The following is a 13,317-nucleotide window of genomic DNA, read 5'->3' as shown; positions in this document are numbered from 1 at the left end:
AGGGCAGGATTTGGGGCCACGCTCATTATTTTTGTTAGATTTATATAAGGCACATTTGGAAGTTAGATTTTTTTTCCCCCAAATCGGTTAGGATGTTGAAGAACCCAAAGCTGGGGTTGGTAATAGACACTAACTGTATGCTATTTTTCTTTTATTTTTGTATCCTTCCCTTTGTTCCTCATTATTAAATTCTAGGGATAAACACAAGCTCTTTTTCTTTTTCCTAGTCAAGGCAGGAAGATGCAGATAAAGTCTACTAAACTGTGGGTCCAAACACCCAAATGAAAACCAAGGAAAAAATCAGCTTTGCAGATCTTCTGTATTCGATGAAGATAATGTAGGAGCTTGGCCACATTTGGGATTTTTTGTTTGTCTGTTTTGCTTTGTCTTCATTTTTGCTTTCCCTCTGAATCCTTAGCCACAAGCCACCAAACTTGAAGGGTTGATTAATTTCCCACCTATTTCCTTTTCGCTTCCATTCTGGGAATTCTGGAGAGAAATTTGATTGAGGGATTTTTAGCAAAAGGCCCTCCTCCTTTTCACCTGTATGCCGAGAACCCTTCTGTTTTCCACTCACACTTCTCAGGAGTCTTGCTCTGCACCACTTAGAGTCAAAATACAAACTCAAGGTGTAGGAGAGAAAGAAAACCTTTCCACGCAGGTAACAATACCTGTCTCCCCGGGAGCCCGCCTTCTCCAGCTGTTGCAGCCACGTCTGCAAAGCCGTGTCCTGGACTTTTGATCGAGAACACACGTAACAATGTTAGTTTATAGACAAGTCCGCGAGTGCGTGAGGGAGGCTGGCGTGACTGCGGGGAATGTATCAAGGTGTGGATTTCAATAGGTTTTGAAATGTTCGCCCCGTAGGTGGGAGCCTGCAAGCCTGCAGGCCCTTTCAAAGGCATCTTTGCAATTCCCCATTTCCAATGCACCTAAATTACTGAATTTGAATTGCTGAATAGAGACCCCATGCTGGATTCAGCACTTGGCCCCCACCCCCACCCCACCCATCCTCTGCGGACGGTATTGCCTTCCTGCCGGACTGGCTCTTTGTAGCTTCAGCCCCTGGGTAGGATTTCTCTGGCCAAACCCCAAAGGTGGGGATTGAACACTGAGTTCCGGAAGCTGACGGAGCGTAAATAGGAGAAACTGGAGGCGGTGGAGGAAGTTGGAGCTGAAGAACAATGTGGGATCGCTCTTCTACCACCTACCAGCCTGTGTTTGCTTACACAGAGTTGGAAGACTTTTCCCCCTGAACAGCCTATTGTCCAGATTTTGCCTCTTCAGAATCCCCATCCTAAAAAACAAGAGCATCTGGCCAGCCCGAAGCGGGGAAGCAGAGAACCCTGACCCAAGGTTAGAGCCACGCCCAGGACCCTTGGCCCTTCGCGTTCCTGAGGGTCACTGCTGAGGAATTCCCTTCCCCCAGCTTTGTTCCTCCCGATCTTGAAACCTAGCCCCAGAGAAGCACAGGGTGCAGGGGACTTTTCCTTATCCTTGACAGTTTTCCCTTCTCTTTTCCTGGCTGGTCAGTTCCTGTTTCTGTGATCAGGATCCATGTGTGTAGGTCTATGATAGGAGTAAGCAAAAGGACGTCATCAACTGCCAACAATTTCCAGTGATGGCAACTGACCCTGCTAGACTGCATGATCCTCCCGAGGGCTCTGCGACCCTTCCAACAGGTGGCCATCCTTGCCCCGAGTTCCGTTAAGCTTTCCCTTAACGGAAAGTTACATGAAACATGTATCTTTGAAACATGTAACATGAAAGTAATGCTTTCCCTCGCTATCCCCCTTCAGGCCCAACAAGCCCACGCACTGCTCTGTGCCAATTCACCATATTGGCCCTAGAAGGGAAAGACATCCCAAATATTTTTAGAAAAGATGAAAGGAAACCTAGGTCCATTCGTGTATGGACGACCTTAGACTCTGTGGGGTTGAGGTGGGAGATGGAGAGGGAAAAGAAAGGCTTATCCGTGACAGGAATGCCTCACCCTGATCTCCTCACTGGGGTCGCTCTGCAGAAGGATGGCTGCTCGTCCCTTTTGTACCAACATTTCTACCAATCTAAACACCCCCAGGCGACGACCCCGGGGGTGCCTGGCTGGCTCAGTCGGTAGAGCCTGCGACTCTTGATCTTGGGGTCGTGAGTGAGTTCGAGCCCCATGTTGGGGATAGAAGTTACTTTAAAAAAAACAAAAAACAAAATCCAGCTGAGCCTTCAAACCCCTTACATTTCCAAAGTTGAGTCTTTTCTTGAGTTTACACTTACTAAACTAAAGGAAGCCCAAATAAAACCTCTGCGGGTGAGCCCTGGGAACAGACTCGCCCTGAAGCTATGAAGTCAACTCACTCTGTCATTTGCGGGAGAGAGACACACTTAACGCAGGACCGTAGGAGAAGAAAATGCCTCCCAAGTCCCCTCCCTTCCCCAACCCTGCTTTCATTACCTCCGTAGTGATACACTGATTATGATAATACTCTTGGACTCATCAAGCATCTGAAACTGACACCCTTTCAGAACACCATTTTTGGGGTGCCCGCCTTCTAGATAGGAGCATTCTGCTTCAATCTTCACTTACTCAACAAATATTTACTGAGCATCTACTACGTGCCAGGCATCATTCGAGGCACTAGAAATAGAGCAAAGAACAAAACAGACAAAATCTCAGCCTTCATGGACCTTACATTCTAGAATGTTAGGAGGTAAGAGACTGTTTTCATATATGGTTGCTGGGAATTGTGCGTCACCTCTTTATTGTATGAGCTCTTTTAGTGTTTTTGGAAGAAGAGTCCAAGCTATCACAAGGTTACAAGTGTCTCTGGATGGAACAGTCTATAATACTAATAACATGCAGATACGTGACCCTTTGCAGTCCTGGATCATCTCCACGACCAACAGTTCCATTTTAGTCAATCTCCGTCTACTCCTGCCCCCAAAAGACAATCATTTGCTGAGTCCTCTCTCCTCTGGGAGGCCCTGGCTGCTTGCTGGTCCAGCAAGAGGGGAGAGACCAGGGCATGACCCCACGACCGGGGCCCTTCCCCCGCCCTTCTGGCCTCAGCAATCCCCTGGACAGGCGGCTCCGCCAGGCCTGGGGGGTGGGGGGCCGCTAGCCATTTTAGGGCTGAACTCTCCATGAACCAGGAAGGGAAGGGGGGGACGGCAGAAAAGAGCCAGTAGGAGCAGGCTAGGGAGGCCAGGCTTCTGGGCAAACCTCTCTGGCTGGGTAAATATTGAGCTGCCTCATCTCCAAGGTTGGGGGTTGAAACAGAACTGTCAGAGCAGAGTAAACTGAAGGGAGCTTCAAGCCCCTGAGGAACAGAGAGCACATGCTTTGTGGGGCTCCCTCCCTCCTAGGTTCCCTTCCAGGCAAAAAAGGCTGCGGGACTCAGAATTGTCTGGACTCAGGCCAGTGATTTTGAGAGCTTAGAGGAAATGGACTGGGGGTAGGAAGAGAAAGAGTGATTTTAATTAGCTCTAACTGGGTCAGTAGACTCTATCCAACAGGATGCTTCCCCCACCCCACCCTCCCACCCTCCTATCCCCCACCAAGTTTAACATTCCTTCTTACTTATGTCTTCTATCCTCAGATGAAAGGATGAGTCAAGCTGCAGTGGGATAATTCAATCTACATGAAAGACTGGGAAAGCAGGCCCAGAGAGATTAGGTGACTTACCCGAGAACACACAGGAGTCTCCTGATAGAGTAAACTTGGGTCTCCTGACTTCTTACAGAATTCTTTCTTCTCTGAAGTATCTGCTCCATTTATTTCCTAATGAGGAGAACAACAGTGGACAGGCGCCAGGAAGCCTTTGAGCCTCTCTGTTCTCCCAAGAATGGACATTAAATATTTTGCATCTCCAACTCCTGTCCCACCCAGGACTCACTCTGATTATGGAAAGCATTTAGAGAGCAGAGAAACAGCAAAAGCTGAAGCATCTGGAATATTGTGACTGAGTCATGCAAAGGAAGTCATTCAAGGGAGTCCTTAGAGTCAGGACTGAATCATCAGAAAAAGAAAAGAAAAGAAAAGAAAAATCTGGTACAACTGCAGGGGGTGCCAATCTCATGGACAATAGTGAGAATGTGCTCGCAGACTTACGCGACGAGGCTCTCTTGCCAAGAGCATGTCTCATCATGACACTGTACCAGTATTCTGTGGGACTACCCTGAATCTTGTCATTCAGAATTATTTGATTCCGTAACAACAAGTCCCATGGTTATGGTAGCAGCTGGGCCTGTGGGCGCAGTGCAGGAGGACCAGGGCTGGAGGATGTCTGCTTCCATCATGCCAAGACCAAGAACAACTCGGTGTAAGAAAGTAAGAGAAAGGTCTTATGTGAATGTACATATATGACAGAAAATCTCTACTGAATGCACTACCGTGTTCTAAGCAGGTCTCGTGTATCTCATTTATTCTTCAACATCCTCCATTTTATGTCTGAAGAGATGGAAGCACAGGGAAATTGAGTAACTGGCATAAGCTCACCCAGCCAGTAAGAAGGGGACCACACTGAAAATCCTGTTACACTTTAGAACCCTTGCCCTCCACCACTCTAAGTCAGGAACTCTGCCTTCAAAAATTCCTGTCCATCCTCCCAGAATGGAGAAGGGAGGAAAGTATGGGAGGCCCAGGTCACTCTCCCCCTCCACCGGTCAGTGCACTGAGACCTAAAGGAAATGACAGGGTCTCAGCCAGACCCACTGGACCTGTTCTCAGCCTCGAAGAAGGGAATCCCTTCTGTAGCCCCATTACCTGCCACTAGTCCCATATGTTTATCAGGGATCAAACAAGCTATGAGTGTGAGAAGTAAGAGTGTGTGTGCGTGCCAAAATGTCCAGATGTGCCCTGGAATAGATTAGAGACCAAAGAAGTGGGAGAGGATATGCTCCTCTTAACAATGAGAATTATGATTATAGCGCACATTTATTTATTAGGGACTGTTCCAAATATTTTACACATTTTAACTAATTTAATCCCAATATCAACCCTATGAAAATAGGTACTATTACGATCCCCATTTTGTAGGTAAGGAAACTGGTCGCAGGGAATTAGACAACTTGCCCAAGGCCACTGGCTGTGATAGGCAGGGTTTGAAGGAGTTGAACCCAGGTATCCTGGACGCTTCCTGAAATCCTCAGTCTTCCTCTCCGGCTCATCTGGATCGGCTGCCCCCCACCCCCAGCCCCCATCTCAGTCATCCCAGAGATGCCCCCAGCCTCCCCATCCCAACTCCCTTCCAGCAGCTCAGGGGTATGGGTGCAAGGAATGTTCCTTAACAAAGAAACTAACTTAAAAGTAAGAAGAACTTCAGGGTTTTTTAAAATCTCTTTTTCTTGTCTCTCTTGTCCAGGAGATCAAAGGGCATCACGTTGGGAGAACAAACGCTGAAGAAAAAGGCAAATGAAAGAAGAAAAGTTCACACTTTGGGCTGAGAAACAGATGGTGCGGAGGGTTGGGTGGAGTGGAGGCTTGACTGCCCCCCCCAGACAGTGGGGGAGGGGTGGGGAGATGCTCCTCAGAAACCTTGACAGACTTGCAACCAGCCCTGAGAAGAATTCTCTCTCCTATGAAGACTCAAGGGGAAAAGATTCTCTTAAGATTTTAATTTTCAAAACAGGAGAATTTTCTTGAGATAGTCTTGATAAATGGAAGTGGGGGTGGAGGGTTTTCCAGTTCTGCGGAAAATGCGCTATCAGATCTCCTGGTGAATATAATTCCCCTCCTCCCCCGCCCCTCCACGCTGTGAAAAATCCACCTTTCTAAGAGCCGCGGTGGAATCTATGAGTGAAGCAGTTTGGCATCTATCCTGGGAAGTTCAACAATGAACACCATCAACTTAATTCAATAGCAGAAAAATGTGCTTTTGTTTGTTTGTTTTACCATCCTCTCCTTTGTCAGTTATGATAGGAAAATGCACAGTGATCTTTTCTTTCTCCAACTAAATGCCTTCTGTGTAGACCAGTCTGGAGCCTGAGGTTTGAAGTGGGATTTAGGAGAGCACAAAGTGCGAAAGAGGTCAAGATCTTCACATCAAAGATGATGGGAGACTCAGACTTTTTGTGGATTATTTTGAGCCAGCCCCTCTGTTAACAGAGAATTGATTAGCCCCTCATCCTTCCCTGGGGGAATCTCATGGTTCCTTCTGCGATGACCAAAATCAAATGGGCCAGCCTTCCCCTTTCCTCCTGTCCCCTCCATCACGCTTCCCCCAGGGCCTGTCAGCCCCATTCTGAGGCCCAACTCCTCCAGCCCTGTAGTCCTGTCCTAACCACTGCTCTTTCCTCTCCCTACATTTCTGCCCATTTGCTGGTCCAGAGGTTGGAGGATCCACAGATACCCCAATCAGAAGGCTCTATTGGCTTCCAGTAAATGGCCCCAAGCCAGGGGAGTTTTGTTCCCACAGACACTTGCTCTGTCCCCTCTGTCAAGGTGACCCTTTTAGGGAAGCCAACCTTGGTGGCAATTTCAATTCAATGCAGAGAAGCGGTTAATAGGGGTGTGTGTGCGTGCGTGCGTGCGTGTGTGTGTGTGTGTGTGTGTGTGGTTTAAGACAGCAAGCTCTGGGAAAGCTAGGCTTCCTCTAGCAGCTCACTTCCCTTCCTCTCCAGCGGGGCTGCGCAATTATTGATAACGTTGCCTTTCCTATGATGGTACCGTTTTCATTAGGAAGCAAATGCCCAGTGTTTCTTACGGACACTCGTTCTTTTGACCAACTCTCTTCCTTTGAGGTCAAGAATTAAATAGATGGGGTGGAAAGGACACCCCCTTGCTCTCGCGCCAGCGTCCCCCCCACCCCAGCTGTCAGGGCTCCGGGGCCTTTGGACTCCCCGGGTAACTGGAATCAATAACCGGGGCCGGAGCCCGCAGGCCCGTGTCAGCTCGACGGCACCGCGGGGCGAGTGAGCGCTGGCGGTTTGTTGGCCATCGCGGAGCTTCCTGAGCCCCGGCCCCCCGCCTCCGCCGACCAAAGGTTTGTCAGTGGGACCGGCCGGGAGACAATAGCTGCCCCCGCGGGGCTCACTGTTGGCTTGTTTGGAAAGCCCAGAGGCGCTTGGAGGTAAAAAGGTCAGCGCGGGATTGGGGTTTACCCCGGCCCTCCCGACCCCCCCCCCCACGCCGCCCTCCCGCGTCCTCCAGCTGGCCCGCCCTGGGCCCCCTACCTGCCCGCCTCCCGCGCCCCACCCCACCCGGCCCAGTGGCGGCTGCCTCCCCCCACCCCCTCCGTCCAGCGCCCCGGAGACCGGGGACGTTCACCTTGAGCCCGGGGATGGCCTTCTGGAGGCTGGCCGGCTAGGGCCAGAGTCTCCCAGCTACTCTGGCTTCCCTCGTCCCACGTCCCGGTCGCCTTTGCGTGGAAGGGTTCTGCGTTGGGGGGCGGGAGTGGGCCGGGCGGGGTAGGTGGGGGGTAACCTGTGTGCCAGTCTGCAGTTTGTTAGGCACCCATCCTCTGACATTCTCTGAGCAAGAGCTGGAGGGGCGGGGGCATTATTACACAGCCCACCGACCGCGGGTTCACTCCATCAACCTTTATTGAGGGCCCACTCTATGCCGGGCCTGGCTCTGGGCCTGGGGGAGAGAGCAGGGGGAGGGGGTAGAGGGCCCTTGCTTCCCCCCACACTTCCTCCTCTGTTTTACACCTTTTCTGTTCTCTCCAAACAAGCTCTTTCTCTCTTTTCCTGCCTTCCTCTCAGGACCCTCCCTGGACCATTTCCTTCCCCCCATCTTTTCCCTTCTCTCTTTCCTGGTTCCTCCAATGACCCAAGGACTGACCACTGTCAGACCTGGAGACTGGGGCCCAGTTCTGCTTGGGATCCACCCAGTAAGTCTTTCTCTTTATCCAGCTGAGATCTTACAGCTCAAATCTTTCCAACTCTTCCCCCATCTCTCTCCAGGGCTCTTGGGGTATGAAGCCTCCTCTTCCCGGAGGTGGAGGAGAAGCAGCAGTCGGGAAGAGGGGAAAAAACAGACTTTATTGAAATGAGGTAGCTGGCCATACAGAGAGAACCCGGTTTGCTTGGGGCTCAGGTTTCCAGAAACTCGGGGGGGGGGGGCACCTCCACTGTTTCCAAGGTTCGGAGAAATGCTTGCTGCTGCTAGGAGCTCTCAAGGCACCTGGGCCTCCCGAGGCTGCCTCAGGGCTCGAGGTGGAGATGGGGAGGAGGGGCCTGGGTTTTCCAGGAGGCAATAAATAGGGGAGGAACTAGTGGGGGCGTGCCTGCGCCTTCCTGGTAGAGGCTTGCTGGGGGCAGGCCTCGAACAACGTTCCAGAAGTCTCCGGGAGTACCAAGTTCCAAAACACTTTGGTGGCTTAGAGATGAGGTCGCTGGCGGGAGGCAGGTCTCAGAAAACCTCTGGAGGCTGCGTCGTTAGTGCAATACAAATGTGCCAGGAGGGGGTTAATAAGGTTAGATGGGGGGGGGGGCTTTTTGGTCTGTCACAAGGCAGCTGGTGTTATTGTAAGGTCTGTAGTGACCGGAGAGATTACGCATCGGTAATACGCCTGCACCCAGAAGCCTCCCCCAAGAGACACTTCAAGGCCTTCCCTCTGTCCGGGCCTAGAAGAGGGAGTTAGGATCCGAGCGCGTGAGAGGAGTCCTCGGGGCTCAAAGGCACTGAACTGAACACAGGAAGTGGGAAGGGAAAGGAGAATTCGGGAGGATGAGGCTTGCTCCTACCCCACCCACGTGCTGATCCCCAGATGAAAGGCGGAAGGAAGCCCTTCCCTCCAGAGTTGACAGGTTCCGAGCGTCCCAGGCCTCCCTGGTCCTATAGGGTCCCCAGCCAGCAACACCCTGCCCAGACCAGAGAAAAGCGTCTCCCCATTCTCCCCGAAGGCAGCTGCGAACGGGCGCTCCAGCCTTGGTGAGGGTCGCCGGAACCGTAAAGCCGAGGCCTGGGTTCGGGAGAGCCGAGGAGCGGGCTGCACTGAGGCGCTCTAGAACAGAGGAGCCCCGACGGTTGGGGAGGATTCATTCAGGAGGTGATGGAGCTGGGCGAGGCCTCCGGGGACGTGCACGTCGACTGGTCGGAGGCGTCTCCAGCCGCCTCCTTGGGACAGCCCGGAGGGGCTGCGGGCACCCGGCCTCCCTCCCGCTCGCGCTTCTTCTGCTTCATGCGCCGGTTCTGGAACCAGATCTTGACCTGCGTCTCGTTGAGCTCCAGGGTGGCGGCGATCTCCACCCTCCGGGCGCGGCTCAGGTACTTGTTGAAATGGAACTCCTTCTCCAGCTCGGTCAGCTGCCGCGTGGTGAAGTTGGTGCGGAGGCCGCCGGGCGCGCCCAGGCCCAGCTCGGACACCTTCGCTAGGGGCGGGGCGGGGAAAGGGCCACGTCAGCTCTCTCACCTCTCTCCCCTTCCCCTCTCCTCCTCCCGGGCCAGCTCTGCGCCCCCAGCGTCTGCCCAACTTCAGCTCTCCCCGTGCCCTTGGATCGCCAGACACCCCCAAGGTGACCTCCAAATTCAGACGGACCTCCCCCAACTCTTCCGTTTCCCCCCCCCGCCACCCCCCTCCCAAGAACCGGGTGCTGAGTCTGTGTTGGGCACAGAGATGAGGAAGCGGGGGCGTGTGGCGACTTCCTCTGCAGGGTAACCGGGCACTCCCTGGGTGGGGGAAGCCCAGCTGACCTGAGACGGGGCGGAGTGCTCTCACCCGCCCCCACCAGGGCTGCTCCACCTGTCCCGCCAGCCCGGGCCCGGGACACCCTCCGTGCAGGAGCGGCAGAGCGGCTTTGAGCCCCGGAGAGGAGGTGGCCGCTCCTGACTCCTACCTGTCTTGGGTGGGTTCCTCTTAACCTTCATCCAGTCGAAGGTCCGGGCCGTGGGGGTGCTGGGTTCTGACGGGCAGGGCGACTCCTTGTCCTCCGAGAGGAGTTCAGCATAGGCCGATGCAAAGCTCGCCGTCTGCTCGTTCCCGAAAGGGGGCTGCGGGGGAGGGTACGGCCCGGGGCCCGCTGCACCGGTTCCGTAGCCGTCGGACAAGCCCCCTAGCGGGGCCCCATAGCTCGAAGGATGGTAATAGCCTCCATCTCCTTCCGGTTGGCCCAGAGGATAGTACTGAGAGGGCCCATAGCTGGGGCTGCAGGCGGCAGGGGCGTACCCTGAGGTCGCCGAGCTGGGGAAGGGCACCCCGAGCGCCGAAGGCGGCTGCGGGGTGGGATAGCCTGAGTTCTGCTGGAGCGCGGGGCTGGGCAGTCCCCCACCATAGCGGGTCTCGCCTGCGTAGCTGTCAACAGCCGGAGCCGAGCTGGGGGGGAAGGAGGTAGGGGCGCTGTGGGCGCTGTGGGCGCTGTAGGCGCTGGGTCCCCGGTTACAGAGTGGGTACTCTAAAAAGGAATTCATCCTATTATAGTCCATGCGTGGAGGCCGCAGGAGGGTCGGCCCGTTTGGGGGAGACACCCTCTTGCCCTACAACCTTTCGGCAGTATGTCACAGCGCTGAAGCTTGCATCCATGGCCCGGCCCAGCTCGCTTGGGCCAGGGCTCCCCCAGGAAGGGGGTAGGGAGTGGGGGTGGAGGGGCGCATGTGATCTCTCCCAGGCCAATGGGCGCAGCGGGCCAGAGTTTGGCAGCCCCAGCGCCCATCCATCACCCCCCAAGCATTAGCATGACAAAGACACTTCAATCACCCGCAGCCCATCCATCTGAGAGCGACGTGGAAGCGTCAAAAACATCTTTCTTCAAAGACTTTTGGAAAGAAGGGACCAGAGGGAGAGGGGGTAAAAGTTAGAGGAATATTCAAGACTTTCTTCCCCTCCCAACCCCCAAGGCCTTCAATAGGCTCCTGGGTTATTAGATTTGGACAAATTCAACCCAGCTGCCCCTCACTCTTCCCACCCCCAAACGAGCTTCCCTCCACCCCAAGGCTGTAGACTAGGAGGTAGGGAATCCAACCTCCTTACTTTGCCCAAAACTCCCACCCCTGGTCTCTTTCTCCCAATTTATCTTGGGGTGATGGGCTAGGACAGCAGGGGAAGGTATGTTATCTCGGGCCAAATGGATAACTGTGAAGGAAGAGGGTGCAAAACGCCCAAGGGTGGGGCAGGGTCTAGAATCTAGAGGAAGAATTCATTAACGGAGAGGTGGGAAACTCATTTCAGTAAGCAAGGCAGGACGACAGAAATGTGGAGAGGAGGATGAGAAACGCCCCATTTCTCTCTCCACCTCTCCACAGAAATGCTCTCTCCTCATTCACACATCCATTTCTCTCCCTCAGCCTCACTTTATATTCTCTGTCTCAATCCATCTCTCCATTCGTCCATCTCTCTCCATATTTATATTCGTTCCCTACCTACCCATCACCTCATCTCTCTAGATGTATTTATCCTCTCTCTAGCCATCCATAGCTGTAGCTGGCTCACTCACTCAGACTCAAATAACTCCTTGTATCTCTCCAGAGAGCCACAATGGGCACAGAGCTAGGTGATGTTTACAGGGGAAGAAGAGGGACATTTTATTCTCTTTCTCAAGTGTTTAAAACTAGTGGAGCTAACTCTAGGGTTGCTGGTGGGGAGGAGGGCGGGGGGATGGGGTAACTGGGTGATGGGCATTGAGGAGGGCACTTGATGTACTGAGTGTTATATGCAACTGATGAGTCACTAAATTCTACCCCTGAAACTAATAATACACTACATATTAAGTAAATTGAATTTAAATAAAATTTTTTAAAATAAAAAATAAACTAGTGGAGCTCCTGTATGCCCCTGGTTGCCTCCTTCCCCTCTCTCCCTCACCAACTTCCATCTCTTTCCCCTACCTCCCCCCAAAAATCCCAAGCCTCAAAATCATAAATTCAGTACCAGTCGTGTCTTAAAGATTAGTCAAATTTTCAATGAACTTTCTAGAATAAATTAAGGGAGTTTGCTTGGAGAATGAGAGAATCAGAGACTCAGGAGTGGAGCCTCACCGCTCTCTGTCCTGTGTGTCTGTTGGGTTAGGTTTGGGGGAGGGGAGGAGAACAGGAAGTGCCTCCTTCTCTCTCTTTTAGACCTGGATGGGACTGGAAGAGAAACTCTTAGGTAGAGCCCATTGATTCTCCTCCTCCAGACTCTGAGGACAAGAGCTTGGCGCAATCCAACACCCACGCTCATTTGTAACCTGTCAGGGTGTCTGCCTGAGCGGAGGCCTGGGGCTGGGGCTAGGGCAAGTCCGGGAGGGCAAGAGTTCAGGGAGGGATCTCTGTAAACAACGGAACTCAGGAGAGGAAGGGAAGCAAGCAGGTGGGACTGGTCCGAGAGAGGACTTTCAAAGCTGCTCAGCTTTCCCCACCCCTAAAAGGGCAGGGTGAGTACTCCTCCTCTGCAAAGAACCCCAAAGTGCTCCCTCTCTCTGTGTGTCTATGTGTCTCTCCATATTTCTGTTTCCCATTTCCCATCATTTTGCCCGTCCTTTATAGTCACTTCTCTGGCTTTCTATCTTTAACACCAGAGTCACACAGCCTTTCTCTTCGCTTAATAACTGCGAGCCCAGCTTAGCCCCCCAACTATGAAGGAGCTCAAAGCTTTTCACGGGCCCCTTACCCCTTTCCCTCCCCATGTGTACTCTGCTTTGGACCCTGCTTCAGACCAGAACAAGTTGGGGGGAGGGAGCCAGCTGGTAACTCCTTTAAGGGAGATACAATGGGGGAGGGTGAGAGAATGTTCTCTGCCAAAGGGATGAGGGCAGACAAAGGAAAGTAGAGTTGAGATGGGGGCAGGGGTGGCCTGCAGAGGGGTTGAAGAGAAAAGGAGTGTGGAGGTGAGAACAAGCATATTTCTTTCTAGTTCCCTTTTTGGGGTTTGTAGATGTTCCTAACTTTTTTCTCTCACTTTAAGATATTCTCCATGGAGGCCTTTGGAGAAGAAGGGTTTATTTAGAGTTAGGATTTCTCTTCAAACCCCAAATCTGATTGAGGCCTGTATCTGACCTGGTGGCCCAGCCTCTGAGAGACTTGAGACTTCTTCACTCTCTACGTTTGCCTCAACCCAGAAAGAACCCACTCACCTCATCCCTTGCTTTTCCAATTAAGGCAACAATTTGAGGTCTAAATGAAGTGAATTCCAAACCAGTTTGTTTGTTTGTTTGTTTGTTTGTTTTTAGAGGGGGGAGGGCCAAAGGAGAGGAAGTGAGAGAATCTTAAGCAGGTTCTACTACCAGTGAGGAGCCCGACTCAGGGCTCAATCTCACAACCCTGAGACCATGACCTGAGCAGATATCAAGAGTCAGGCGCTTAACCGACTGAGCCACCCAAGCGCTCATGCAAAGGGATGGGGGAAAGTGTTTTAAGTGATACTATTGATTACAGGGATAGCTTTGGCCTCAGTTCTCCAAATTCAC

The 13,317-nt window shown here is 52.6% G+C and overlaps 1 protein-coding gene across 1 annotated transcript; it reads right to left on the bottom strand.

Moving 5' to 3' along the window:
- Positions 1–8,932: 8,932 nt before the first annotated feature.
- On the bottom strand, positions 8,933–10,360 carry HOXB1 (homeobox B1). Its single transcript, XM_036092810.2, has 2 exons — positions 9,775–10,360; positions 8,933–9,309 (listed from the first exon to the last, which is right to left on the bottom strand). The coding sequence occupies exons 1-2, from the start codon at positions 10,358–10,360 to the stop codon at positions 8,981–8,983; spliced, it is 915 nt and encodes a 304-aa protein (XP_035948703.1). The 3' UTR covers positions 8,933–8,980.
- Between the last annotated feature and the right edge of the window lie 2,957 nt (positions 10,361–13,317).

Source organism: Halichoerus grypus, chromosome 2 (genome assembly GCF_964656455.1).
Source record: "Halichoerus grypus chromosome 2, mHalGry1.hap1.1, whole genome shotgun sequence".
Lineage (NCBI taxonomy): Eukaryota > Metazoa > Chordata > Mammalia > Carnivora > Phocidae > Halichoerus > Halichoerus grypus.
The sequence above is the reverse complement of the archived record's forward strand: the minus strand, read 5'-3'. Positions and strand labels throughout refer to the sequence as shown.

Bases quoted from the DNA above. Each gene is read 5' to 3' on its own strand.
- HOXB1 (XM_036092810.2), bottom strand. From the start codon at position 10,360: ATGGACTATAATAGGATGAATTCCTTTTTAGAGTACCCACTCTGTAAC. The intron at 9,310-9,774 runs GTAGGAGTCAGG...CCCCGCCCCTAG, and splicing joins GAGGAACCCACCCAAGACAG to CGAAGGTGTCCGAGCTGGGC.